Raw genomic sequence first — 25795 nt, forward strand, 5'->3', positions numbered from 1 at the left:
GCTCAAAATTCCAAAGCCTTTTTTCGGCTTTTGATTACTGTAAATGTACAGGGTATGTTAAATGTGGTATCCAATCGATCCAGGAAGCGGGAAGGAAGCGGGAAGGCGGGAAACAGGGTTCAAGCGATGGGGCTTGCTTGACATCCGCGATGATGACCACATGTGGTGTCGGGAATCCCAATTTGCATCGCCAAGCTGCGCAGCTTCACGTCTCGAGTGGGGCTAGTCAGAAACCTTGTTCCGAGTTCAAGCCTTGGGCTTCTGTGCAATGATGCTGTAACTCGTCGTGGCCAGACGCATGTTATCCATCTTGACGAAGGCTTGACCATCCAAACAGAGACGGTTGATCAGGGTCTTGAAGTGGCGTGGTAGCACGTGCACCTTGACGAGGGCAAGGATGGCCTGGCGCAGGGTGCGGAAGTAAATATCGACGGTATCGATCAGTGGGGCCTGGAGACCATCGATACTAGCGTTTTGCGACCGGACAATCTCAAATCCAGCATCCTTCAGCGCTGACTCGAGGCTCTCCTGTGTGGGTGTACCGACGGCGCCGATGAGCGGCTTGACGCGGCGCATGAGCTCGGCGTGCTCGGGGTTGCTGGGGTCGTAGGCGGGAAGACTAATCCAGTCGAGCAGGGAGATCTTGGAGCCTGGCTTGACGACACGGAAGATCTCGCGGAACAGCTTGGGCAGGTCCTTGCACAAGCTCAGTGCTTGGATCTGATAGAAGGCGTCGAAGGTCTCATCGGCGAAGGGCAGCGGGAGGTCGTTGAAATCCTGTGTGACGAAATTGTTGTGGAGTCCACGCTCGGCGTTGAAGGCAGTTGCCTGCTCGACCTGGTTTGGGTCGATGTTGAGACCGGTCACTTGAGCGCCGGTGTGTTGCGCCATGTGGGCAGCGACGCGACCACGTCCACAGCCCAGATCCAACACCTTCATTCCCTTCCCCATACCAACGTCCTGCGCAATGGAGCGCTCGTACAGGAGCTGGTTGTCCAACACGCTAGCCTTGGGGCTCATCCAGGGTGGAATGTACATTTTCTCGACATCGCCGAGTGCGCAAAGGTGGTTCAGCACTCCATAGTACGACTTCAAGCAATCGCCAACCTTTTTTGGTAATCGGGGCCCAGAGACTCGGTCATTTGCTTCTCATCGGACCAGTCAAGGTTGTAGATGACGTATGACGCCATGAAATCGTCGACTTCTTTCGGGGTCAAGTGTGACAGGTGTCGGAATGCCGTCCAGAAACTCTTCCACCGCTTCGGAGATGCCGAATTGTCGAGACCCTTGGCGTTGGGGCCGAGTGAAGTCACCAACGCATTGTGCTTCTCTTGCGCAATCTCGTCGAGCGAGCTATCACTCTCCGAACCGCGGTCGCTGCGCACGGGATGCTGCGGTGTCTCTAAAAGCGTTTGCGACACCATGATGACAGAGCTTGGTCAAAGCTATGATTAATGTAAAAAGGGTATATTAGATATCGTTCAAGATGGGGATGTGTGAAGTGGCCACGGGGGGTCCAGGACAATTTATAAGCACTACGTTCCGAGCAACAGTCAATCCCTTTCTCCACGATCAAGATGAAAAATCATTCGCCAAGAGAGATGTATGGTCAGTAGCCACATAGTGGATTTTGTCACCAGACATGGAAGCTCTTACCGGCTATCCCGGCAGCAATGGCTCGATCCGTCTAAAGCGGCAGAGACCCAGAGAAGGAGATTTTTCTTTCGGATAACCAAGAACCATTTTTCCCAATTGCTTCATTTTTTGCCATCCAGCGACCTAATGGGTCCCGTTCCATCTCCGGATTCCGAAACGTAGCTGTGGCGGCAGCGGTGCGAGGTCGTTAGATGCGACTACGAAATGGCCAGGCACGGATGACGCGGGTGTGGTCTTCAGGGAAATGAGTATCGTCATGGAAACGATGATCTAGGCCCACTCCTATAGTTTGAGTACTGTACGGAGTACTTCGTATATTATTGTATATATTGTATATTATATCCTACGTTGTACGATATATAGGAGTATCCGGATATAGATTGCCAAATTAACATCGTCCATATTGATCGTGCCATACTCCGTCCAAGGGTTGTATAAAGTGTGGCAGATACCATAACTTCCGGAATTCGTTCGCCTCATTTCCTATTAGCCACCTGGCCAACAATCTTGCCTTCGTCACGGATTTTCCTTCCGGTCCGATTGCTGGAGGTTTCATGTACCCTTCATGAAACAAGAACCACACGGTAAGTCGGCATGAAGTGGAAACCTGCCCCATAAGGCGTGAGGCTAAACCAAGTCTATACAGATACCAAACTTCGAGAAGCTTTTTTTTTTCCCAATTATTTTTGTTATTTCTAAGCGGAATAAAGATTAAAAAGAAAATTAGCTAAGATCCACCCGAGGAGTGAGAGCTTGGAACTGGCATCTGATTGAACCAAGTGTGAGGGACTTTATACATCAGACCCACCTCGATCGTCTAGGGCGAAATTTCGACTTTCGGCACCAAATTGCAAAGCTCAAGCTCCCTGGTTCCCGTATTGCCGGGTCACGTGGAGACCGAATGGAGTATTATGCTCCTTGCATTGCTTCTATCTCCGACGCAAGCCGAATTATAGCCTAATAGTTTATGTTAGGTTTCAATAGCATAAGAGGGGATTGTGCTAGTGATGAAGGATGGGAGGTTAGTAGTGCAAGCCACCAAGGGCTAGTGGAGTTCATATGTGTCCTAGGTCTGTGGTATGTACGAAGTGTATACGGAATGAATGTTGTACATCCTAGACCCTGGAAAGAGGAACAGACCTATATGAATCAATGTCTTGTGGGCAAGCGAGGGACCACTCAATACTAATATAACATGCGTGGGTAATGTCGATCGAAGTAGCATTCCATATCTCACTGGCAAAATACCTCGAGAAATCACTTTTTTTTACAGTGGATCCCACCCGGCGTTGATACTCAGTGATGACGTCCAGAGGGGCCTCTTTCCCTTTTAGGCATCGGGTGCATAGCCATCATTCAGAGCTCGTATTTCCACTCTAACGGGAGTCAGTAGCTCGGGATTAAATTGTAGACACCGCTGCGCAAATGAGTCACATTGTCAACTGGATATTGTAGCGCACGGAAGGTTTGCTTTCCGTGTTGACTAGCTCAACACAAAATCCCGGTTGATATATATTGACCATGTTATAGTTCATCTCAACATCGTTATGCATGTACAATATAACGGCTCAAAGCACAAAACGCCTTCTCCATCCTGACTCCATCTAAACCCCCTCTCCCCCTCCCCCCGGACACGGACCTATTCACGGTGTGGAACCCTGCCGTACTTTGTACCTGGGATTCTTACTCGCTCACATGAGCCTCGACAGTCCCAGTTGTACTCCGTACGGTGCACAACGCCTAGTCTGCAATCGATGGGACTGCCCCACGGTGTACGGTGGAGAGCACTGACTGTTTCAAGGTTATTTCAGGCGTATTATTGACACATGGTACATAATCCTGCGCGATCCCGCTACTCCGTACCTAGGTAGGTAGAACACATCGTGTACATAATACAGGTAACCCGTATGATCAGGGAAGTACAATATATATGTTGTCCCCGTTGCCAAGACTGGTGGATATGGGACCTGAAGCTTGTGGTTAATGGTTAATACCGAATGATGGTATGCACCTATCTAGATGTACATAGAGAGAGATGTGTGGTATTGTAGATTTTGGAGACATATCAATTTGTTCCTTACCCAAGGATCAGATCAGTTTTGATGCTTACTTTGTATATTGACGCTCTCCGCGGTTGTGATATATTCTGATATGACCAGCAACCATGCTGACAAATTCAATGAAATTAGGTAAATCTGTATCGGAAAAGCGTGTGCCGCACCTTTCGTTCCTCGGATGATCGTGTTGGGGCAGACGGCACGGAAATCGATCGACAGTGGTTCGTGCTCGAGGATATCTCCGGGTATCTAACCTGCTGACGTCAGATTGGCATTTTGTTACAGTCTTACATGAGGACTAGCGAGACAGAATCGGGATTTTGATATGGTGCATGTTGGAAAGTGTCTATTGGACAGCATGAAGTGAGATATCTCAAGTGTTTGTCGACCTGGCAGTCTTAGTATAGGGGAAATGTACCATCAAAACACAAAAAATAGACTGACCGAGGATTCGCATATAGTTGAAAACTTAGTAATATATTGTTATCAATTTGACGTTTGGAAATACATTGAAACGGTGATAGCTCCATATAACAGAGGTTGAACAACTACAGTTGGTGGGTTCGTCTACTTCATCCTTTGGACAGAGCACATTCGCTGAACGTCTAGCCAATGCCTACCTATCTAGATACCTATACACTGGCGATCTGCAGGATTGGGATTAGGATGAAGACTGATTGATACAAGGACTGAAAATACAAGATACAATTGTGAAGAAGAGAAACCAAAAAAAGCATCGCTCGGAATCGATCGGAGTTGATAGAGGCACCCCGGACTCAAGCAACACGGAAGACAGGAAGACGATTAAACATCTAAAAGAAGCAAATGAGGTGGATACAGATACAATGACCTTCAAAGCAATAGAGCAAACTGTCCGTCTTACCCGGGAGCCGTGGCAAGCAACGATATATTAGTTACCTGGAGAATTTGTATGCAGTTAACTTCCACACCGAGCAGTACCTTAAACCTGCACATAATCTCAAACTTCCTTTCATGACTAGGATGTATCTTCGTATTTTGATTCATGTGTTGGTATAAATGACATTTGTCCTTTCTTTCTCCACCGTCCAACTCCACAAAAAAGAACAACATTCCAAGGTTGAAAGAGATAACATTATGTGTAAGCATGACGTTTTCATATGCTCACTCTAACAAGCTCACTGCTAATTGCGCTATGATAATCCTGGTTGCTAAACCAGACAACCGATTTGCCTTAGCCCCTTTCCACACGACAAGCAGACACAATGAAGTTGATATGTGGCTCACCCTTCTGTGGTACACGGCACCTCGACCCCTGGATAGAAGTCTCACCATGATGGTCGTCATGATGCCTTGGATATAATCAGAAGGCTATGATTGTACCACTCCCTCGTGAGAGCGCTTAGTACCACCTATGTAGTTGATACGAAAAAAATCAAAGGATCACGCGGTGCTCAACGCACTGAAGCTCCTAAACTTCCAAACATCAGGGCTGCAAGATTACCTCATTTTGCCTGGCTCTCTAGTCGTGTTGGACATTTTGGTACACCGTTTCGTGCTGGAAGAATCATTGGATCCACCCTGGGGATCACCCTCAAGGCCCTCCCCACATCGTTCCGTGTAGCTTCAGCAATTCCTACACCGTATGAACATGTTTTTCAGCCATAGCCGCGCAGGAAGGACGTTGGGTGGAGAGTAGTAACTGAAGCGTGAAGCGAGGGTATACTGTAATAGTGCCGCCATCATTCGTCAACTGCCATCAGATGGTATATTTTGTTTACCAATATGACCTTCAAGTATCGATCCAGCGTGGCAATTCGTTGGACGCAACGCCTTATTGTGAGCTTTGAAACCACAGGAACTTTTGGGGCTGCAATTGGTCATCGTATCGCACTCTTACTCGGGCTGGTGCCATGCAACATTGTCAAGCGGGTTTGTGCGGCCCCTGAAGTACAATGGTGGGTCTTCAACAGCCTAGACAACCGGTATAGACTGTCATGCCATGGCCTATATTGTACACCGTTGTTCGTTGGTAGTGGGGAATGGTGGGGCGTGGAGGTGATCTCGAATATCGGTGTGTGTACGGAGTACTTCGTACGAAAATTCTATCTGGGCTCTTCATTGACTGTGCGAGTCAAGTACACTCGACACACGCTCTGCAATGCCATAAATTCTCATCTGAGAACAAGCATCATGCCAAAAACAGAGATTGTTCAATATTAGGTGAATTAGCTCATCGTTTGAGCCTGAAAATCACCCAAAACCGGTCTACCGGGAGCAAGATTTTGACAGTCGAAGTAGTCCGGTTTTGGATATTTCCAGACCCAAACAAGGAGCCAATTCACTTAGGGCCTTGACTATGTCGAATCAGAAATCATGAATAACGATCCATGGCCATAAACAAGATATGTCGGAAAGCCACATGGCGGGTGAGTAAATCCTTGGTCATCTCGGAGAGATCAGGACAGAAGTGCAATTACAAATCCAAAGGCTAGACCAATGCCAGACCGCCTAATATCCGTCCATGGATGGATTCTGCCATGCTTAATCAGCCGAGATGTCCGGGCGGGGCGCCCTGGGCAGGCGACCTCGGGAGGTCTCCGGCTCTAACCGGTTGATGTTCAACAGGCATGACGTACTGTGTATGGTGTATTAGCAAAATGCCCTGAAACAACGCTCATACCGTATGAGACTAAGTTTAATTTCTATTCCAGAGAGTTCATGTAAGGCCTTGTACGGGTGATCTACGGGTCGTTGGTGATTTTCATGCAAACCTAAGCCTGGCATGTTGTATCTTTTTACAAAGGCATTTCGACTCCTGATTTGGTGTATATGTTGTGTGGGATGATAGGGAGGTGAACGACAAGCATATCCCACATATTCTTACTATTTGATTGAGCGGAAGATGCTCATTGATCGATAACGGGTCCAGTGAAGACCGATGGCATCGGTATGGTTTGCCTTGTACTTAGGAACAATGCAAGTTGTAATGGTAGGTTTTGTACTTGTCTAAAATCGCCTGTATTAGAAAACACGTCATTGAACCTGGAGAGTCTCATGAGATTGTGAGAACTTTAATAATCTATTATCGACAGGGCTCTCTGCCTTGGAGGGCTCAGTCCCATGGAGTGGGGTCAGAACGAGCGAGACCGGCTTAGGTCCATTGATATACGCAGTAGAGCACAATATACTATACTCCGTACACACAATATAGACGGGAGGTCGCGAAGACCGCCCTATCTAGAAGGTTGGATGAGACACCTTGATCAAGGAAATAGGGGGCTTGCTTCAATTTCACTTCAAGCGCGCAGTGCATAGCCCGATGCAAACCAAACAAAATAGAGCTGGTACTTGGTCGTAGCCACAGGTCCTTTGTGGCTGATACAGTGGCATGGAATCCAATTTGTTCTGTTTTCCTTCACGATAGAACCCTACCCTCTTGCCATCACTGTCTGTCATCATTCTCTTGTTTCTTGCAACTACAATCACCAGATAACTATGGATTTTGATCATCTTGCCGAGAAGAAACAGGAACAGAAGGCCACTGCTTGGTTGAAGCTTTGGTCAAGCCGGGACCCAGGAATTCTGTCTATGGACCTTGCAAAGAAGCATCGACCTGGTAAAGCCGTATCCGCATGCCTATGGAAAAGTGGTGCTTTCAATATATGCTATCGGGTCAGGTATGATTGATGATCCGGATGTTATTGTTCGCTTCGCTGCCCTTGGAAGGGCTATCCTCCGCAGAGAGAAAGTCCAAATTGAAGTGGCGACAATGAGGTAAATACGCAAGGCTACTTCGATACCTGTTCCTAAAGTGTACGGCTCCGGTATCTGCTGGGCAGACCCCTACATTGTTATGTCATTTCTCGAAGGAGTACCGTTGTCACGACTCCTCAAAGATCCTTCGTCAGAAGGAAGACCAGTTCTGAATCCACAAATAAGCGACCAAAGCTTGAAGAGGGCTTATAACGAAATGGCTGCGCTTATCCTTGAGTTATCCAGACATGAATTTGATTCTATTGGTGCGCTTGAGGAAACCGAGAGGGGGTTCTCCGTTGGCAGGCGACCTCTCACCTTCAACATGAATGAGTTGATGGTGTCTGCAAATTTACCCGAAGAAGCTTTCCCCTCGCACACCTTCAAGTCAGCCATGGACTACTTCAAAGCGCTTGCGGTACAGCATCTCTACCATCTTCGATTACAGCAACGAGATGCTGTTAGCACCGAGGAGGACTGCCGGAAGAAATTCACCGCTCGTTGTTTGTTCCTGGATGTTACAAAGAAAATCTGCGCCGAGCATCCTCAAGGACCGTTTAGGCTATACTGTGACGACTTTCGTCCTTCAAATGTCATAATAAATCTCGATACTTCTTGTCTCTCGGGAGTTATTGACTGGGAGTTCACATATGCCGCGCCTGCTGAATTTACATGGGTAGCTCCTTGGTGGCTCTTGTTGCAAAGCCCGGAGGACTGGGAAGGTGATCTCAACCTATTTATGATTCGTTATCTCCCTAGGCTCCGTGCCTTTCTGGAAGTCCTAAGCGACCATGAAAGCAAGTTGATAGAACAACAGCTTCTTTCTGAGCCACAGCGCCTGTCCCCGCGGATGGAAGACTCTATGGAGACTGGGTTATTTTGGGTCTGCTTAGCAGCAGGATACAGCTCCATGTTCGATGAAATCTATCGGAAATTCATCGACCACTGGTATTATGGAGACTTTACTTCTCTTGAAGACCGTATACAGCTCTTGGATCTAGAACAACAGCAAGAAATGAACGAACTTGTGAGGCTCAAGATTGGCCTGTGCAAGGATAAAGACACTCTTGACGATCACTATCCAATTGATAAGCTACTTGAGCTATGATTGTACTTATCTAGCATCGAGTGGTCCTAGAGTCCGATGAATGGTGACCTCTCAAAAGGATTTTTTCTACTCCGTATATACAGCATATGAGGCTGAGTAATATGCAGTCTGCGCTCAGACAACCGACAGCTTGCTTATCGGGCAATTTAATGGGAGGCTGTTGGTGGAAGGTCTTTCTGTTCAACCACTGGTTAATGCAAGTGCAAGGGTGTGCTGAGTGTCAGCTGGGTTCCCCAATACTTCACTCTTGTTCACCTCGCCCCAACTCACAGGAAAAAAACAAGAAAAGAAATAAAATCTTTTCCGAGGCCGGTATACAAAACCTTTGTAAGGTGGGTGACTTTCAAGGTTGAATTGGAATACAAAGGATGGCCTATGCTTATATCATGAAGGGAATTCCGCCTGCATATCTGAACAGACCTGCTTATCCGAACCATCTTGACCACAAGGGACAAACAGCCTCGCGAGAGCTTCGCGTCCATTCTCAGTTACACCTGCCTTCTGGAAATGCCCTTTGGCATTTTCTTTCCTTGCCCTCATACAATCAATCCACCGCTGGAGAAAAGAACCCCAATCCATTGGCTGCCGTCGTCTTCAAATAATTACGAATGCCGCCGGAGAAAGGCTTTCAGTTCAGCAAACGGCTCTTCGATTGTATTCATAGAAGGGTACGGAGGCAAAGACAGCAATTTAACCCCTGCTTCCGAGCATACTGGCGCTATTGCTTCAGAGAAGTGAAACGAGCTATTGCCCTAGGTACCTTCCACAGTGAAGAAGAATAAGGAGAAGCCCCTTGATCAAATCATCATATGATGAGGGATCGGCCGAGCCCTGGAAATCATGAGAAAGGACAACGGCATCTTGAGTATATGCAGGGAGTATCTGATACCGCTGTTCGCAATGAGATAGAGATTCTGACAGGTGCAACCTTGGAATGCTAGGAGGGTCGTCTAGTCTTCGGAAGCCATGTACATGTACATATAGAGGTACGTACATGTGCCTAAGGTACTCCGTACATGTACATGTACATTATGTACATGTATGTACCTACTGTATATTTGATACACGTAATGTAAAGTATTTTACCTATACCGTAGCCGTCAGGTGCTTGTGTACGTTCCGATACAAGGCTGGTATCATGACCTTGCGAAAATCTACCAAATATGTACCTAGGTACCTGTTTGGTGTTTTTGGCATTTAAGGGTTGAGAAACAAGTGAAGAGTCCTCTGTACTCCTTATGGAATACTCCGTACAGCATACGAGTTCATGCACCGGCATTTGCAAAATCGGGGCATCCAAATTTGATATAGCGCGAGGGAACCTCAGGTATCTAGAGTTGTCTCCGAGGATGTTATTCAATGGGGTTTGGCTCACTCTCATTTTCATTTACTCCCTAATTCATCCCTATGCTCTACCTCGACGGTAAGTGGAGGACAGAATAACAACAGCCTTCTCTCCGGAGTATTTGAAGTCCCTTGAAAAAAAAAAAAAAGTATTATTAATGGTTTCTTACTCTGTAGTCTAAGAAAAAGATCTAGGGCTCAGCTACTTGGGGCCGCAAACACCGGTAACCCCGAGTCGGCCAGTCGGGAGGCCGAATGGCCGGGGAAGGCGCGAGGCAGTTCCGGGAACAAGGAAGAAGAAAAAGAATCGGAGAGAAACGTGACTCACCTCAGGAACACCCCTATTCCAGGGTTCCAACGGGCGGTGTCTGGACGCTGATTGGTGTATATCTACTTCGCACTACTTTTCAGCCACCTGACCTGTTCGACGATGGAGATCTAGAGTCCCTGGTGACTTCATTCGGTGTATCTTCCAGGCTCCCCGCGACAGAACGTACACGCCACAGTGAGGATCTGATATGCAAGATACTTCGCAGCGATGTACCCTGTACTCCGTACAGCATCTAGTGGACACGTAAGAGATCTGAGGAATGAGGCGGCGCAGTCCCAAATATCTCATAGATCACAGGTAAATTCCAGGGTCTGAAGTACGAGGGACTATGTATGTATCCGTATGTACTCCGTACAAGAGGATTCTCCGGAGAAGATCGGCCCTAAGAACCCAGGGCCCACTGTGAAACTCCATCTCTTTCCAGAAGGCATTATTACTACTTGGCCCCCTCGACTGTTTTTTTTCCAGGTTTCCATAATTTCATCTTCACTTAAATTTCTTGGTCCTGTCCACACAGGTCCCTTTTGACATCTTTTTTTTTTAATAAATTGCATTTGCGCGTTCATTGGCGACAGGCAGTCGTCAAATGAACCTGCACTTTCGCTATTATCTTGAGTGCAAGGTATGAACAGAGAGACGCATAATCTTCGACCGGGATCGCTGACTCGTCTAGCATTGCCTCTTTGCACTGAAGAGGTTGCCCATTAGATAAATGGTTTTCAAACCATTCACCCACCTCGCGCGCCAGAGTTTCACTAAAGCCTTCACCCATGGCTATGCTCAGTCCGTAGTCGCCGCCTCGCAGACATACGCGTCGACAACCCCCTTCAACCCTCTCGCCGCCCAACCCGCTAAATTCTCTCGCACTACGCAATTACAAAATGCTTTCTCTAATGCCTCGAGTTCGTCTGGCGCTGGTGCGAAGACCAGCCAGGGCGGGTCAGGAAATGGTGATCTCGGTCTAGCCGCCTATTATGCGGCCTGGCAGAATGCTCAACAGAACGGCGACGACAGCGATTGGACTCAGTTCGAGTTCAAGCGCCGTATTGGCTGGAAGCCATCGGCGGACGAAGCTATTCCTGAGGATCGAGCTGCGTCTGAGTCCCCTCCGCCCCATCCTACGAAGGCTGCGGCGAACGAAGATGTTAGTGCGCAGGTGGAGGAGGCTGTAGCCCGTGAGATTCAAATACAGGAGGAGCAAGCACAGGCTGAAGAGGCCGCGCTAGGTGCGGAGGCCAGCGCTGAGCCCGCTCACGAGGATTTCGCCGTTTCGCAAGAGGTGTCTGAGGCTGCCCGGGTTGCCTCGGATCGTATCGTACAACTGGCAATTTCCAAAAATTATGCTGAGATTCCTGCTGCATTTGAAGTCTTGCTGCGAGATGGACTTACCCCGACTGTCGAGGCATATAATGCCTTGCTGGTCGCCGCCATCCGTCTTCACCCTGATGCAGCCCAGGCCATTCCAAAGGCGCTCGATGTCTACTCTGATATGCTTCGTCGTAGGGTAATTCCCGATGAAGATACCTATGAGACTCTTGTTCAGCTTCTGGTCACCCGGGCTCACGACATCATCAAGGCTAAGGAGGCGTTAGAGCAGGAACGTGTTCGATTCGGTGGAATGGAAGAGCCTGGCAAGTTCATGCTTCACTCAAGTGAATTGGAGCGGGACCTCCTCGCCGAAGATACTTCCCTGTCCATTGCCATCACGCTCTTTGCCACTGCGACGACCCGACACAGTCGATTTGTCTTCCCACTTGACTTGTACCGTCAACTTATCATTGCCTGTGCTAAGGAAGGTAAGGTGGAGGATATGATCCGGATTTACGGCCATATGGAATCTCAGAAGATGATCCCACATGCCACGATTTTCGCGCCCATGATCACTGCTTTCGCCTCCACTGGCGATCTTCGCAGCGCTGTTGAATGCTATAATGAGTACCGAGGCCTTGCTGTTTCTGATGATAATGGTGTTTTCAGCATTGTTCAACGTCAGGACGGCCAGGTCTATGCTGCTTTGATCCGTGCTTATCTGTCTTGTGGTAAAGAGGAGGGTGCCATGCAGTTCCTCGATCGGATTCGCTCCTCTTTCGACGGAGTCACTGAAAATCGCCAGGACCGATGGTCTGCAGTGGAGGCTGTAATTGTCGAGGAAGCATTTGTGCAACAATCACTCAATGCTGGAGACCACATTAAAGCATTGGACCAAGCCAAGTCTTTGTTGTCAGATGCCGCTCGGGATCAGGCCATCTCTCGCATCTGCATTGCTGCGGCCGATGCGGGCGATCTCCCCACTGCTTCTGAAGCATATGATAGTCTGCCCACCGCGCCAGATGTACGACAGAACCCCGCCATCTCACTGCTCGCCCTCCATGTCCGCCGTGGCAATGTCTCGGCGGCTCGTGCTTTGTGGATCATGCTCAACACAGTGGGTCAGGCAACCCCGGATCTGGTCCAACCGACAGCTATGTATGCGGTCGCTCTGCTCAAGAGTGGAAATGTTGAGGAAGGTCTTCACCAGGCCCGTAGCATGTTCAAGCGTATTCGCAAGGCAACCCAAGATCAACACGCCGCTGTCCCTAACCTCATCCAAGAACAAATTACTGAGTCGCTCCATCTCTTTGGTCGAGTCCTTATGCAGTCAGCCGCTGTTCTTTCCCCTCAATCCTCGATGACACTGTTGTGGTCCATGCTCGACAACGGCGGTTTGGTATCCCCTCTAGCCGAGCACGCTGTCGCCAACCTTGGCCCGATCGGCATATCCCAGCTCAAGCCTGTCGACCTCACCCTCGCGCTCCAAGTCCAGGCTGGCATGCTGGTCAGCAGTGGTTCCATGCTCTTCGATGTCGCCCATCCCGTTCGCTTCGCACACATGCTTGACGTCGCCCTTTCCTCGTCCCTTCCCATGGATCTCTACACCATTGGTCTGGTCGATCAGGCTGTTGGCAAGCTTTTCGTCAGCCGTCCCGATGTCGTGAAGAAGTGGCAGGAATATCTGGAGTCTAACTCCCAGACCTCGGCTTCTCCTTCCCAGGTGTTCCTCTCGTCTAACCGTCAAAGTCCCGTTTCTATGACAGAGACTTCGATCACCGCTCCGTCTGCAACCGCCGAATCGTTTGACCCCTATGCCCACGCGACCGACTTCCGCGGATCCGCTGTTATTGCAGAGGAGCTTGAGAAGACCGGCGGACGGGCCGAGACTCACCTCAACGATGCTTTGACTCGTCTCAACAACATGCGCCGTATTGGTCGTCACCCTCGCTACATTACCTATGCCAAGTTGATTACTGCCGCTGCTAAGGCTGGTCGTATGACCCTGGCTCACGACATTCACAACATGGCACGCGCCGATGTTCCCCTCGATATGAACTTCAGCGTTGTTAAATACGGCTGGGTCTCTATCCTCGATGCCATGGTTGCTGCTTGTCTCACGCTTGGTGACCGCCAGCTGGCCGCACAGTATCACCAGGAGCTTCTCACCCTTGGTTCTGCGCCCTCGGCCAATACGTTCGGTTTGTACATCACCACCCTGAAGGAGTCTACCAAGACCTTCGACGAGGCCACCGAGGCTCTCAAGGTCTTCCACCGTGCAGTCGCCGAAGGTGTCGAGCCCACTTCCTTCCTGTACAATGCGCTGATCGGCAAGCTGGGTAAGGCTCGCCGCATTGACGACTGCCTTGCATACTTCGCTGAGATGCGTGCCAACAACGTGCGCCCGACAAGTGTTACCTATGGAACCATTGTGAATGCGCTTTGCCGTGTGAGCGACGAGCGGTTTGCCGAGGAGATGTTCGAGGAGATGGAGTCCATGCCTAACTACAAGCCACGTCCCGCACCCTACAATTCTATGATCCAGTACTTCCTCAACACCAAGCGCGACATTAGCAAGGTCCTGGCATACTATGAGCGCATGAAGGCACGCAACATCCAGCCTACATTGCACACCTACAAGCTTCTCATCGACGCACATGCCTCTCTGGAGCCAGTGAATATGGCGGCGGCTGAGGCGGTCCTTGACTCCATGAAGGCCGCCGGCCAACAGCCCGATGCTGTACACTATGCTTCGCTCGTCCACGCCAAGGGATGTGTCCTGCACGATCTCGAGGGTGCCCGCAAGGTGTTCGATTCCGTGATCTCGGATCGCCGCGTGCGCCTCCAGCCGTGCCTTTACCAAGCCCTCTTCGAGTCGATGGTTGCTAACCACCGCGTCGCTGATACCGAAGAAGTTGTTCAAAACATGTTCACTCGCAAGGTGGAGATGACCGCCTACATTGCCAATACGCTGATTCACGGCTGGGCCGCCGCGGGCAACGTTTCCAAGGCCAAGTCCATCTACGATAGCCTCGGCATGCAAAAGCGAGAGCCTAGCACCTACGAGGTGATGACCCGCGCTTTCTTGAGCGCGGATGATCGCCTCAGCGCCGCCAGCATTGTCCAGGAGATGATGTCGCGCGGATACCCGTCTGCGGTGGCCGGCAAGATCCACGATCTCGTCGGGGGTGTTTCCTCTTCCCTTTAAATTCTCTTGCCAATCTTTGTGACCAGGTGATACCCATTTAATGTTTATGTTGCACTCCTACGATCTCTCTGCCAGGGCTGGATCCCTGTGTTGGGATATTCCCGGTTCGGCGTCTGCAATGGCGGCAGTGGTTGGATATACCTGGTGGATTATGTGTTTGTTTGTTGATTTTCGATACATTTTCATGGCATTCAGCGAAGGTTCGGCGTTTATTTTGGCGATCAAAAAAAGGGCGTCGTGTATCAAAGCACTGTATACCATTGTGACTTTTCTGTTTATAGGCACATCCCAGCTCTATCACCGCGCTTAAGCGCAGAGATTAAAATGAAAAAAAGTGAAAGAGTCAAAATATCTTCTCCATGGGCTTTACATAATTACAGGTTAGACGATTTCATCATAACCCGAGAGAAAAAAGTGGCATGACGTCGTGGAAGTTTCCGCTGAGACGGTGTAGTTCGGGTTCCAATTGCGGCGCTCCCAGCTTCCAGGTCTCCCTAAGTTTTCTTCAATTCTCTACCACTCGGGATATTTAGGCATTGCACTTCTTCTATCTACTCCGTACTTAGCACTCCAATTAATGCAGGCCCGTTTCATTTTCACTGTCCATTCAGCTGTTGAGTCATTCCTCCGCATCCGAGTTATTCCCCGCCAGCCCCGCCTACAACTTCGATATTCCACCAACCGACCAAGTAATCGCGAACCAACAATGGGCGAACGAGAACCCCAGACAGACGCCTACCGGCGCCCGAAGAAGCTCATCTGTACGTGTACATGTCAAGCTATGTCTCCTTCAATCCCAATCATCAGATACCACCAAATAAGAACTCCCCGCAGTCATAGAAACCTCGAGCTGACACTCTCAAAGTCGCACCTGGCGATATTGCACCAACCTCCGAGCCCATCCCAGAACCTCAAACTAAGTTTACACCTGCACCAACCACCCAAACTGCAGCCGAAGCCCTGCGCACTGCAACCTCGACCCCGACCTCAGCGACTGAAACCGAAGTTCTCTCCAACGCAGCCCGCGCCCACCAATTCGGCACCAACCCACCCTTGACCATCTCCCAAATCCACGGCACAAGCCCCCTCCACCAGTTCAACACCTGGTTCCACGACCCCCGTCTCCCGGCCTCCTCCGCACCAGAAACATGCACCCTAGCAACAGCATCGATGCCCTCCGGCCGCGTCAGCGCACGCGTAGTCTACCTTAAGGAACTCGACGAGCGCGGATGGGTCGTATACAGCAACTGGGGCAGCCGGGAAGGCAAAGGCGCACAAGTTTTCGGACTCGGCGATGGAAGCGATGAACTCGGCCCCATGCCAGAACCCGGCGAAGCAACCATCACCGCCGAGGTCGGCACGGGCAACAAATGGGGCGCACTGACATTCAGCTGGGCCGCCGTCGAGCGCCAGGTTCGTATTGAGGGCTTGCTCGAGCCGCTCAGCCGCGAGGAGAGCGAGCTATACTGGCGCACGCGTGAGCGCGGCAGTCGTATTGGGGGCTGGGCGAGCTGGCAGAGTAAGGTTCTGTGGTCCGCGGAGCCGGATCAACTGGCAGAAAACCAGCGCAAGAAGAGTGTGGAGCAGTTGCAGACCGTGGAAGGGATGCAGCAGGTTCCGGCTGATATTGATCAGACGGATGATGAGGATGGGCGTGCACTGCTTGAGTTGAGGGTTAAGGAGATGGAGGAGAGGTTTGCGGGCGTTGAAGACATCCCGCTGCCGCCTTTCTGGGGTGGTGTGAGACTTGTCCCAGAGTCTGTGGAATTCTGGCAGGGACGACGCAGTCGTTTGCATGATCGATTCCGGTATGTGCGCGTCGAGGGCGAGCCGGAGGATGCTAAGTGGCGGCTGCAGAGGCTGTCGCCGTAGATAGATATAGACCCGCATATCTATGGTAATACTGTATTCTGGATCCCTACAAAACAACTGCTACTGGCACCACAGCATGCATTTAGTACATAATGTATGTATGTTTCGCGTCGATCATCCATATCAGCCTATCTTATCATTATCAGCCTTGGCATGCGGACTGCCTCAACGTCACTCTAAAACACCCCGGTCTCGATACCTACACAGCTTGGATCTATAGCTTGGATCTATATAGCAATAGCCCGGACCACCACAGCGCATCCAATCCCAATTCAGCTGCAGCCATGTCCACCTCAACGCCCCAACCAAAGCCCCAATCCTCTACATCCCCCTGGATCATCCTCGCAATCACGAGTGGCACCTTCGCAGCATTGAACGGCGTGTTCGCAAAATTGTACGTGAATCATCCCCGTCCTTCGGGATCGGACCAATGCTTTATATGTATATGTATACACAAATATAAGCTTAACCCAGACCCCGGAACCCGTGTAACGAACCACGTTAACCCCGTCGCACAGAACCACGGACAACCACACAACGGCCTTCGCCCAATCCCTCGCCCACCTCTTTGGCCTGGACTCATCGCCCATAATCGAGATGCTCACTCGCGGTGTATGTTTCCACATCTCGCTTTTTTCTTTCACGGAGATCCGAACACTATATCCCACACTGCATACATCCCATTATACTATCTCCCAGACTAATATTCCTTACAGGCTTGTCTCGGTCTAAACGTCGTCTGCAACATCATAATGTGGGCTTTGTTTACACGCGCGCTAACAGCCGGCCCGTCGACGACGAAAGTCTCGATCACCAATACGGCGTCGAATTTCTTGGCTACCGCGCTGTTGGGTATGATTGTTTTCCAGGAGGCTGTTGGGGGGCTTTGGTGGCTTGGGGCTGGGATGATGGGGGCGGGTTGTATTTTGGTGGGTATGCGGGAGGGAGCTTGAGTCTGCTTTTTGGGTTTATGTCGGTAGATTTTGGGTTATATAGCGAAGTAGATACGTTTTCTAATTGGATGCAACTGTTTTGGATAGGTTGAGAGAGTTTAGTTGGCGAGAATGGGGGGGATGTAGAGATGAGTATATGGTTTAGTAGACGTAGAGATCCCCCATCTATGGAGATTGAAGGATTAGCAAGATTTGAATGTGAGACCTCAGACCGTAAGGTCTTCTCGCTAGTCAAGATCTATATCTTCGGCCTGGGGCAATTTTGATATGCCTGTAGAGGTACTCGAGCAGTGTCAAGGTTGCAAGATAGCTACTTATGTAGATAGGAATTGCGCGGTGAGGTATTGACGGCACCTGCATCGGTCTCTGGCCGGTTTTTTAACAAGATATCGTAGATATTGGTGGACAGAAAACATCATATGATGCCGATGTTTCCTTCACTAAGTTGTAGCTTAGAATGGGACTGGTGGACTTTTTACATAGTGCTCTCGTCTGTAAGAAATATAGACTGCCCTACAATCTACACTGTCCCACGGGGCAATCTAGTACATGATCGGAGCGTTTTGAACGGGGAATTATAATAATGAATTAGAAGAACCATCCTACATCCTAATAGCAATATCGTGATGATAATGCGGTTTACTTTCTTATAATTAGACGAATATGATCAAGAGCGAACCTCTTCTTAAGATGATCCAAATAGAGATTGATCCCAATCGCATTCTCGAGTATAAAGCTTCTTAAGCCTAGGATCAGCAAGATTTGTATAATATAGCAGTACTTTTGAGGGGCGAAGCAGGTTATAGGAGCGTAGGAAGCGAACTGAGAGCTGCAAGGTTGGTAAGTGCAAGGCAGGGGTGATGGACGAGACAGATGAGAGCATGGACAGAAAGACACTCAGAGAAGGAACTAACCTGAGACGAGAAACTATCAGATTGATCCCGCGTAATTTGAGCTCTCAAAATAGGAATAAGAAAGAAACAACAGCAGTTGGTGGCCAAGCCGCTCCTGCTTGATCATGAATGTGTTAACATGCCTTCGATATACCGAAGATGTTTACCATTTTGTTTCAGTTTCAACCACCTAAAAGGGCTAATGCTGTAGCGGTCTCGATGCTTCGGGGTTCTTGTTACTCTTCTCGCTCTTCTCCTCTTCTGCTCTTTCTTCATATCCTTCCCACCAACGCCTGTTCCAACTCAGACTTCTTCACCCCAAACTATCTTTGCAACCACTCTTCACAATGCCGCGAGTAATGACATCTACCTCCCTCCTTATCTACTACACTGACACGCCTTTTCTATCCAGGAAGACATAGAAGATGACGACCTTTTGCACCCGGAGATTCGTCAAGCTCTCCGTGCTCTACGCCATGCCATCAACATCCAGACCTCCGTCAAAACAATCCATCGATTCCAAGAATCAATCCAAAACCCCTCCCTCCCCATGCTAGACAGACATGTTCGAGACCTGATATCCATCCTAGACCAGCGAGGCGACGATCTCCGCGAGGAGAGCCTCCAAGCCATGAACAAGGCCCAACAGGCCTTCCACCAACTGTCAGCCCGCAACCGACGCAAGGTACGCGCCTACTACCGCGACGACCTGCGTACCTATCTGGACATCCAGAATTTCGACGGCCCCCTCGAGATCTTCGGAGAACAGTTCCAGGACACACAAGGCGCCCTGTTCCGCGCCGTCGATCTGCGTCGCAAGCTTCTGCATTTACGACGGGTAAGGCTCACTGTCCCGTGCCACATGCGCTCTATGCAGCATCCCGTGATTGATCGGTTGATGCAAGATAATCAGCGGGAGGCGATGAGTCTAGAGCATGATCAGATCGTGGGTGAGCGGTTGCTGAATGTGCGCTTTCAGGGATTGTCGGAGGATGAGCAGAACCTTTTCTGGCTGTGGTATGAGAGCGATATGAAGGCTTGTGGATTTCAGAAGATTACTGGGACTCGGTACTTTCGGTTTACGGCTATGAGACCGACTATCGTCGTTACGGAACATGAGTGAGTGATATTCGGGTCTCATGGCTAGATTCTCGGGGCACGCGAATCTATGATTCAATCCAGGCAAGGGGGAGTTTGAAATATCAGCGAACAAAAGCATGGCAGAAAATCAAGCAAGACTATCTTTTACATCTTATGGTTTACAGCATTGACATTGTCAACTTTAGCCAATTTTGCATATCAGGTGAGCTATGGTATAACATTAGGTTCATTGCCTCGGAAGTTAGGGTAGCATAGATGTTTTTGTGGGCTCTTTGATTGGAGCAGGCAGTTTAGCTTGAGTTTGAACACGGTCTTTTGACCAGCCAGAACTATTCTTGAAGGGGTAGGGTTGGGTCCTATGAGGGTCCATCAGTATCTGCTCAGTTCTGTCTTAGGACCAGTCGATTAATATGAAATGCTGGTATAGACAAAGCCATGGAAATAGGACAGTCTCACATCAATTCTCCAATTTCCTCATAAGAAATCCTCGACATACTCCTCGTATTGTCGCATAAAGTCATCCAGGCTGAACTTCTCTTCCAATCCTTTCTCCGTCAGTATGGTTTTTCCCGCTTCCATATATCCCTTCTTGAACATTGCAAATATCGCCGGTGTGACGTGATGATGTGGTATAAACAGCTGGTTGTCGCCGGTGACCATTGCACCTTTGAAGGCTTGGTAGACCACCTCTGGTTCTTCGGTCAGATCGACCATTTCGCACTGCCCAAAATCAAGTAGATAAAGGCCAACCACACGATTCTGAAGTCCTGCAAGGGCTTCATCTGGGTCATTCATCGGGAAAGTTGACGTTCCAAGCACAAACTCCACATCATCTCCATTGACAGCGGCGCCCCAGTGCATAATCGCGTATGCTTTACCCATAGCATGTGCAAGCCGTGTTACATCCATGCCAAGGTCTAGCATGGGGTTCAAGAAGAGGGGGAAGTTTCGAAGTGCGGATTCTGTTTGGGGTATCTCTCCGATTTCCTTGCCTAGATAGACTCGCGCTAGACAGTGTTTGTTCTCAGGATTGCGAAGGATATTCTCAATATCGCTGGCGCTGTGCCGATGTTGGCCGCTGTAGAAATGTGTGACCAATGCTTCGCGAGTAACTTTGGGAAGAGGGAGGATTCGCTCCATCTTGAAAGCGTCACCGGGGGTACGGTAGCGTGCTGGGATCCGAGGAAGAGCATCGTCCCAGAACTCACAACTCGCTGTTTTCGGGATGAATTCCAAGGGATACGGAACGTGGACATCACTGCGATTCAAAGAGCCGTATAGTCTGAATGCAGCAGACACATCTTGGTGAATCTTGTACTCATGTCGTATGTTGGATGGCAAGGATTCGTTTCCAGGTCGCTCTTTCTTTAGCACTGGGGACTGACCGATCTGTTCAAAGATGACACCTTGGAGACCTTCTCCAATTTGGTTGAATGTCTGTGTTTTGGGGTTCTCGTGGGCAGGATGTGAGCGCAACGCAAAGGAAGAGACTGTGGTCACCACGGAACCTAAGCTGAGAGCACGCCCGAGAAGCGTGGATTCTGGCACCCGTTCGAGGTCTATCGTGTGAAGGGATTGCCGGGCACATTGAGTATCTGCCATGATCAAGGGCTTGCAGAAGAGATTAAAGATGACTGGCTCTTGGTTTCGTTTTTCGTCTGGTGTGCTTTGTGGTGTTTTCCTTATTTTCCCTCGCAATTTGTGATCATCCTAGGTCCTGGCAAAAGTTATCAAGAAGATGCTCAGGGCAAACGAGGTGGTCAACCCGGTCGACTTTTGTAATCCTTCTGCCTACAAATGTACATAGTAGAGTTGGAAGGCGCATCAAGGCTTTCTAGTGTTCTTGTCGCAGTGCTTAGAGGTAATGCGTTTCAACCCTTTCTCTCTAAACCGACCTAGCGAACCAGCTGAAGCTGGTTCTTGTCCGCGTATCTTCGATAATAACTGGGCTCACACAATCTACAATTCGGATCAGCACTTTGAGGAGCAATTGATGCCTCTAGCTACTGAAGAACGGCAAGAAGCCTGGTCACTGAGGCAACCACCTGGGTGTCTCAGAAGTGTCTTTTCATGGCTGCCATCACACCAATCGATGCCTAGGCAGGTTATCGGCTTTATTTCAGGACATAAGTTCAAATGACAATTTCCAGTCTTCAAATACCCTTTCACAGTCTTCCAGCACATCTACACCAAGGGTTTGCCTCTGTCGAAACGAGGACAGCCAGGTCCAGTCACTCTTCCGGATGACTCCTGCATATCCCAATACAAAGTCCCGTATCATTTGTAACAAGCCATCATGAATATGAAAGAGTTTTCGATTCATGATTGCTCCTTGAACATTTCGTGTGGTTCGTGCTTTTCGGGTTTTCTCATAGAGAGCCAACACTGCGGCTGTGAGATCCTGAGCTGAAGATCGTGTCGATATTGAAGGGTCGTTTCCAGTGTTTTCAGCCTCTAGATTATGAGCCTGCAATAATCCAAGAAGCCTACCAATGACTGCCCCATCTTCGACTGCCATTGCTGCCCCTTGTGCCTGATACGGCAAAGTAGGGTGACATGCATCACCAAGAAGAGCAACCGACCCCTAGCAATTATTTATTAGTGACTTCTCAGTAGATGGGGGTGCTGTTCAAACCTTGGTCCACGATTCCAGCTCAGGAAGATGGGTCAATTTCCACTTATATACCGATGGCACACAAGAAACCAGCTTTTGCAATCTGGGAAACGTAATCAGCGAGAGCTTAATGTTAAACATTTCAAGCAACCTTACACCTCATCCCAGTCGGCATAGCTAGCTCGCATTTCCTCAATATCACCCTCCTCTTTACGAAGACCTGACAACAAGTTATCAGGTCGTATGAGAACAAGATTATACTCCTTCCCACCACGGACGGGATAGAAAATGGTGTGCTTCTCTGGGCCCAGCCAGCTAGTCACAGCCATTTCCCTGCACAGATCGTTTATTTTGTCGTCCTCCAAGGCCTCTAGCTGCTCCCGTGAGAAAGTTGCTCGGTAAGCCATATCGCCTGTCGGTATTGGCGAGTGAGGTGCTCCGAGAACGGCTCTCCTGGCCGTAGACATTTGCCCTTTTCCCGTCAGATCGGGTCCTCAGAGGTACCACAAAGTAAGGATCTATCGAACATACCATCGGCACCAATCACAACATCTACCGATATGCGTCTCCCATCAGCAAGAAGAATGGCCGGTTCATCTGTGGAGATGTCCACTACCTCTGCCCCCAATTTAAGGACAGCCCCAAGTCGGATTGCTTCATCGAGCAGAATACGATGATAATCCACGCGATGAATAATTCTGTAAAGGGGTAAGAGTCTTCGTAAATATCGGTGCCAGATCAGACCATCACATACATCCACGGCGCTCCGAACTCCTCCGTAATATCATCCCCGAATGGCATTGATCGCAGAATATGTCCATCTTTGTATCTCCGAAAATGCACTTGTTGTACCTGACTCCCTTTCTCAAGTAATTGGGAAAGTAGGCCAAAATGGCGCATTATCCTGGTGCCATTAGGCGGGATTTGTATGCCAGCTCCAACTTCGTGGACTTCGGTGGATCGCTCAAACACTTCCACCTCAATACCTCCACGGCGACAAGCAATTGCACACGCCAGACCACCCAGGCCTCCACCGATGATAGCGACCTTCATGTTGGTCAAATGTATGGGATGATGTTCCTCGTTGCTGTCTACAGAGTTGTTGGCATCCGAATGTGGTTTAGTGGGGGTGGGGCATGGGGATGTCGTCCAACCGCCTTCGCCCAGCCGAGCTCCTTGCTCCTCGCCAATATCTCGAAGTAATGCAACTCTTCTCATGGCCTCGATCGCAGTTATTGGAGATTGGTGATCAGCCATGGTGTCCTTCATGGCTTCACCACCATGAACAGCTGGTTCTCACTCAACTATGGAATCTTAGAATCCCCGGGTGGAGCCGTGGAAGTCTCGCGACCCAGGCATGTTCAGTATTCAGAGAATATCTGAAGGATCTTTCATCATACACGGTGCTTGATATCTGTGCTGGTGCCGGTGGGCCTAGTCCGGTTCTTGAAGCACAGCTCAATCAGCAGCTCGAGGCCGAGGGTAAAGATCCTGTGCAATTTATCTTGAGCGATCTCTATCCCCATGTCGAAGAGTGGGAGCGAATCTCGAAGAAACAACAAAATGTCTTGTACATCGACCTGCCAGTCGATGCACGGGCTGTTCCTCGATTTGCGGGGAAATCAAAGAAAGAGTGTCGGATATTCAATATTTGTTTCCACCACTTCGGGGATGAAGATGCAGCGGGAATTCTGAAGAGTGCGATCGAGTCCGCCGACTCGTTCATGTAAGCATATATTTCATTGTATTAATATTTCTCTCAAAGCTAATATAATCCCCTGCAGCATATTTGAAATCACAGCACGCGATCTTTGGACTTGTCTCTGCTCGCCTTTAGTGTACTTTTGGACCTTTTTTGTGACTCTTGTCTGGTACTGGGATTCACCAGCCCACCTCCTTTATACATTCATTCTGCCTATAGCGCCTCTGGCACTCTGGATCGACGGACTCATCTCCTGCCTCCGCACCCGTACCGCAGAGGAAACGTGGAAACTGCTGGACCAGCCTGATCTGGATCTCCACGACTGGACTTTTCACAGCGGGCAAAAAACTGTTCAGTTCCCTTTCATCACTTTGTATTACCATATTGGTATCAAGTCATGATATAGATAGCTTTCTACTTATCTGTCCTATGTCATAAACTTATGCAGAATCCGCTATCCAACTACTGAGATGTCTCATCCCTCCTGTCCAATTGCTAGGCCTCTTTATTTGCGGGTTAGACATTTACGTATCTTTTAAGGATAGTTCTACGAATATAAACGCCCTGGCTCCCCAATTCATTCGTTTTTACGCTCCGTATGCCTCGTAGGTAATGCTTCTCATTCATCTAGTGGCGATATAATTTGAGTTATTGAATATTAATTTGGCTCACGTTAACATGATTATCAACCTCATAGTTACGTTGCTAAAACATGTCTGATGACTTGGTGTTCTATGTCCCGATTTAATACTATCCTTAACTAAGCCTTTTTCGTCGACCGAAGCCCTAAACAACACCGGGAGGTTTGGCTTCCTTCATCCTGTATCTGTTACTTCAACTTATTTCTTTCTATTCTCCCTCTCTTTTCTTTGCGTAACTGAATATCGTCTTCTCCTATCTTATATCATCTACTCTCCTCTAACTCGCCTCACTCTGACCTTACTGTCCCTTTAGTCCCTTATTATAAAAGCCCTTTATGGCTCTTTCCACTATGGACACGCCTATATCTCAGATATCACTCCTCACCAGTCTGCCAGTTGAGTTAGTGATGAAAATCATCGACGAGATGGGACCTCTCGATATATGTGCCCTGCGCCGCACATGTCGCGCAATATACCAAATCAGCCTTCGCCAGTTTGCAAAAATATTCTTATATTCCTTAAAGATGAACTTTTCACAAGAGTCGCTTGACCGGGTCAAAGAAGTAGCCGAGGATGATATACTCTGCCCTTATGTCCACAAGCTAGAGATCATCCATCCCTCCTCCGCTGGCATCTTAACACAGAGGAGTGGAATCAAAGAATGGCACGATGTAATCAAACGTCTGGTGAACTGTCGATCTTTCGAGCTGCGCAATTCCAAAAACAAAGAACCGATCTTTCGCGAAATCGGCGTCTTTCCTTCCCAGGCCGTCTCTCTGATCCTCGGGGTTCTAGCCGCTGAAGACATTCCGATGGAATCATTCTCGATGGATATTTTATCCAATAGGGCTAGAGGCCAATGGGAAACGCGGACACAATGGAACTCAAGATCCCTTCAAATGGGCCCTTTTTCCCATCTCAAGGAATTAACCATTGTATCCTCGTGTACCGAGGTTGGATTCACTGATTGGACAGTGAAAGTGATCCGAGCTGCCAAATCTCTCAGGAAGTTGCGCCTCCATTCTGACTGGCCTCGCGAATCAAGTTCACTTCTAACGCAGCTTTGGGTTGACTGCTTGCCGGAAATACAGGACTTGGAATTCTCGTGTATGTCATTTGGCTCTTCAGCCGCGTTGGCAGCATTTCTTTATAGTCATCGAAATACAATTCGCTCTCTGACTTTCCATCTCGTGGAATTGGAGCTAGGGGGCTGGAGAACGCTTCTCCAGGAGTTAGGGTCTGAGGCGTTTTGTCTTGAGAGTTTGACCCTTC

At 49.1% G+C, this 25795-nt stretch overlaps 9 protein-coding genes across 9 annotated transcripts; 6 read left to right on the plus strand and 3 right to left on the minus strand.

Annotated features, from left to right (window-relative positions):
* Nucleotides 1-246: 246 nt before the first annotated feature.
* Nucleotides 247-1424, minus strand: N7457_004046 (SAM-dependent methyltransferase; the record flags this gene model as incomplete). The annotated part of the gene is made up of 2 exons (XM_057175091.1): nt 247-1003; nt 1108-1424. The coding sequence occupies 2 exons, from the start codon at nt 1422-1424 to the stop codon at nt 247-249; spliced, it is 1074 nt and encodes a 357-aa protein (XP_057032138.1).
* A 5766-nt stretch (nt 1425-7190) lies between these two features.
* Nucleotides 7191-7621, plus strand: N7457_004047 (uncharacterized protein; the record flags this gene model as incomplete). The annotated part of the gene is given in 3 exon segments (XM_057175092.1): nt 7191-7344; nt 7373-7469; nt 7483-7621. 3 exon segments carry the CDS (start codon nt 7191-7193, stop codon nt 7619-7621), a joined length of 390 nt encoding a protein of 129 aa, XP_057032139.1.
* Nucleotides 7622-7665: 44 nt separating this feature from the next.
* Nucleotides 7666-8556, plus strand: N7457_004048 (uncharacterized protein; the record flags this gene model as incomplete). Its single annotated transcript, XM_057175093.1, has 1 exon — nt 7666-8556. One exon carries the CDS (start codon nt 7666-7668, stop codon nt 8554-8556), a length of 891 nt encoding a protein of 296 aa, XP_057032140.1.
* Nucleotides 8557-10943: 2387 nt separating this feature from the next.
* On the plus strand, nt 10944-14747 carry N7457_004049 (pentatricopeptide repeat protein; the record flags this gene model as incomplete). The annotated part of the gene is made up of 1 exon (XM_057175094.1): nt 10944-14747. The coding sequence occupies one exon, from the start codon at nt 10944-10946 to the stop codon at nt 14745-14747; it is 3804 nt and encodes a 1267-aa protein (XP_057032141.1).
* Nucleotides 14748-15324: 577 nt separating this feature from the next.
* Nucleotides 15325-17572, plus strand: N7457_004050 (pyridoxamine-phosphate oxidase PDX3; the record flags this gene model as incomplete). Its single annotated transcript, XM_057175095.1, has 5 exons — nt 15325-15508; nt 15613-16615; nt 16861-17013; nt 17138-17231; nt 17336-17572. The coding sequence occupies 5 exons, from the start codon at nt 15325-15327 to the stop codon at nt 17570-17572; spliced, it is 1671 nt and encodes a 556-aa protein (XP_057032142.1).
* Nucleotides 17573-18812: 1240 nt separating this feature from the next.
* N7457_004051 (uncharacterized protein) lies at nt 18813-19588 on the plus strand (the record flags this gene model as incomplete). Its single annotated transcript, XM_057175096.1, has 2 exons — nt 18813-18821; nt 18878-19588. The coding sequence occupies 2 exons, from the start codon at nt 18813-18815 to the stop codon at nt 19586-19588; spliced, it is 720 nt and encodes a 239-aa protein (XP_057032143.1).
* Nucleotides 19589-20040: 452 nt separating this feature from the next.
* N7457_004052 (uncharacterized protein) lies at nt 20041-21168 on the minus strand (the record flags this gene model as incomplete). Its single annotated transcript, XM_057175097.1, has 1 exon — nt 20041-21168. One exon carries the CDS (start codon nt 21166-21168, stop codon nt 20041-20043), a length of 1128 nt encoding a protein of 375 aa, XP_057032144.1.
* Nucleotides 21169-21685: 517 nt separating this feature from the next.
* N7457_004053 (putative salicylate hydroxylase) lies at nt 21686-23233 on the minus strand (the record flags this gene model as incomplete). The annotated part of the gene is made up of 5 exons (XM_057175098.1): nt 21686-22150; nt 22202-22283; nt 22337-22652; nt 22712-22878; nt 22935-23233. 5 exons carry the CDS (start codon nt 23231-23233, stop codon nt 21686-21688), a joined length of 1329 nt encoding a protein of 442 aa, XP_057032145.1.
* A 149-nt stretch (nt 23234-23382) lies between these two features.
* Nucleotides 23383-24283, plus strand: N7457_004054 (uncharacterized protein; the record flags this gene model as incomplete). The annotated part of the gene is made up of 2 exons (XM_057175099.1): nt 23383-23906; nt 23965-24283. 2 exons carry the CDS (start codon nt 23383-23385, stop codon nt 24281-24283), a joined length of 843 nt encoding a protein of 280 aa, XP_057032146.1.
* Nucleotides 24284-25795: the final 1512 nt, after the last annotated feature.

Source organism: Penicillium paradoxum, assembly GCF_028828445.1.
Source record: "Penicillium paradoxum strain IBT 22861 chromosome Unknown utg000004l_segment0_segment0, whole genome shotgun sequence".
Taxonomy (NCBI): Eukaryota; Fungi; Ascomycota; class Eurotiomycetes; order Eurotiales; family Aspergillaceae; genus Penicillium; species Penicillium paradoxum.